Raw genomic sequence first — 2324 nt, 5'->3', positions numbered from 1 at the left:
CTCTGAGGATCCCCTGGTGCTCGAGATCACCTCGACGGCTGCGCTCCTGCCCGTGCGCGATCGGAGCTGCGCCGCGGGCGACCTGTGGGGCCTTTCGCAGGATGGATGCGTGACGTGCGGATCTGTGCCGCTCGCGAGATGGGACGCGGATCGAGTCGAGACGAGGCGATTCAGCTCCGACGTGGTCGCGCGCGCTGGCTACGGGTCGTTCCTATCGGCCGAGCTCTCCTGGTTCGATGGCGCCTTCTTCCGGATGAAGCCGGCCGAGGCGGTTCCGCTCGAGCCGCAACAGCGAATGCTGCTCGAGGTCGGCTACGAGGCCGTTCATCGCGGAGGAAGCCGCCGGGCTTCGCTCGGTGAATCGAACGTCGGCAGCTTCACGGGCATGATGAACATGGACGCCGCGTCCCAGCTCCCAGCTGAGCCGGGTCCATACGACCTGACGGGCGTGGGATATTCCGCGGCCGGAGCTCGGCTGTCGTACGCGTTTGCGATGCGAGGGCCGTGCGTTGTCGTGGACACCGCATGCTCTTCGAGCCTGATCGCCGTCCACCTGGCCCGGCGTAGCTTGCAGCATGGCGAGTGCTCGGGCGCGGTGGTCGCCGGGCCGAACGCCATCCTCGCGCCTGCCGCGCACGTGGGTCCCGCGCTGGCGGGCATGACCTCCGCGCGAGGCCGATGCCACACGATGGACTCGCGCGCCGATGGCTACGCTCGCGGCGAGGGCTGCGGCGCGATCAGTATGAAACCAGGCGGTCGCGACTCGACGATTCGATTCCGCGGGTCCTCGGCTCGGCACAACGGTCGAAGCGCGAGCTTCACGGCCCTGAATGGAGCTTCACAGCAGCTCCTGCTCCGACGCGCCTCGAGCGATGCCTCGTGCAAAGCAGAGAGTACCGGCGTCGTCGAGGCGCACGGGACGGGCACCGCTCTCGGCGATCCGATCGAGATGAGCGCGATAGCGGCGGTCGCGTCGAGCAAGAAGTCCGCTCTTTCTGTTGTCGCTGTGAAAGCGAACGTGGGCCACATGGAATCGACGGCGGGCGTCGCCGGGGTCCTCCGAATCGTCGAGCTCATCACTCGAACGGCGTGGGTCGCAAACGCGCAGCTGCGCAGGCTCAACGGCCAAGTCGGCTCGGTCCGCAGGAAAGACGTCGTGTTCGTGGGCACCGACGCGGCGGGTACAGTGGGCGTGGAGCGTCTGGGGGGCGTGAGCTCCTTCGGCTGGAGCGGCATCATCGCGCACGGAGTTTGTGCCTCAGACGCTGTGCGCTCGTCGGTATAGCCCCCGCTTGCCAGCTCGCACTTTCGCCAAAGTCAGCGTCTACGACGCGTCACGCACTGATCTGCCGGCATGCGATTATTCAGTGAGAGATCCCAAACAACTACATTTCCGAGCGCCCTGGCTTGCAATACTCGCAGAATTGTCTCCGCGGTAGACCAATCGTCTCCCGTTATCCATGGCTACCCTCGACGCCCTTTTCGTGTTGTCTCCCGCGCGCGTTCAAGGTCGGAGCACCGAGTCTTTGCGCCACGAAAGAGGAGTTTGCAATGATTAGAGTTTGGAACAGAGGGTTAGATGGCGATGTGGCCATCACAAGCCCAAGCTCTCAAGGTTTTGTCGCCGGGAACACCTATGGAGCGCACCCCGTGGCTTCCGAGCGACGCTACTCTGCAGGTGGTCTTGAGCTTACGACCCCGCCGTCAAATGAGCGCTGCCAGCGCCGCTCCGAATTAGGTCATTCGACCCGCGAGCATCGCCTCACCGCTACCCGCACGCGCTACGATCGCATCGTGCGCGGCGGCCCTGCTGGGGACGGTCGTCCCTCCGAACGCGCCTCTCATGTCGGCCGGCATGGACTCGCTGACCGTCACTGCCTTCACGAACGCGATCGCGGCCCAGCTGAGCATCGAGGCGCCCGCGACTCTCGTGTTCGACCATCCGACCCTGGACGCCATCGCGGCCCACTTGGAGGTCGCGGCGCCTCGAACGCAACGGCCGGCGACGGCCGTTGTCGAGCGAAAGTCTACCTCCGGGCCGAAGCCGTCGATCCTGCGCGGGCGAGTGCGACTGACGGGCACTGCGGGAACGCTGACGCGACTACGAGGGCTCATCTGCAGCTCGACGGTGGCTCCGTCGAGCATCCCCGCCGCGCGGTGGGAAGACGAAGCCGACTCGACGCCGTCGTCCGCCAGCTACGGGTCGTTCGTCGGGCAGGAGTGCTTCGACGCGGCCGCATTCGGTGTTGGGCTGCCCGAGGGCCGCGTGCTACAGCTACAGCAGGTGCTCCTGCTCAACGTCGGCCTCGCTGTCGTGTTGCGGA

At 66.1% G+C, this 2324-nt stretch overlaps 1 protein-coding gene across 1 annotated transcript; it reads left to right on the top strand.

Moving 5' to 3' along the window:
• Positions 1 to 82: 82 nt before the first annotated feature.
• AURANDRAFT_35276 (hypothetical protein) lies at positions 83 to 1285 on the top strand (the record flags this gene model as incomplete). The annotated part of the gene is made up of 1 exon (XM_009044650.1): positions 83 to 1285. A coding segment is annotated over one exon (1203 nt), but the record flags the coding sequence as incomplete, so codon positions are not given.
• Between the last annotated feature and the right edge of the window lie 1039 nt (positions 1286 to 2324).

The sequence above is a fragment of the Aureococcus anophagefferens genome (assembly GCF_000186865.1).
Source record: "Aureococcus anophagefferens unplaced genomic scaffold AURANscaffold_591, whole genome shotgun sequence".
Taxonomy (NCBI): Eukaryota; class Pelagophyceae; order Pelagomonadales; family Pelagomonadaceae; genus Aureococcus; species Aureococcus anophagefferens.
The sequence above is the reverse complement of the archived record's forward strand: the minus strand, read 5'-3'. Positions and strand labels throughout refer to the sequence as shown.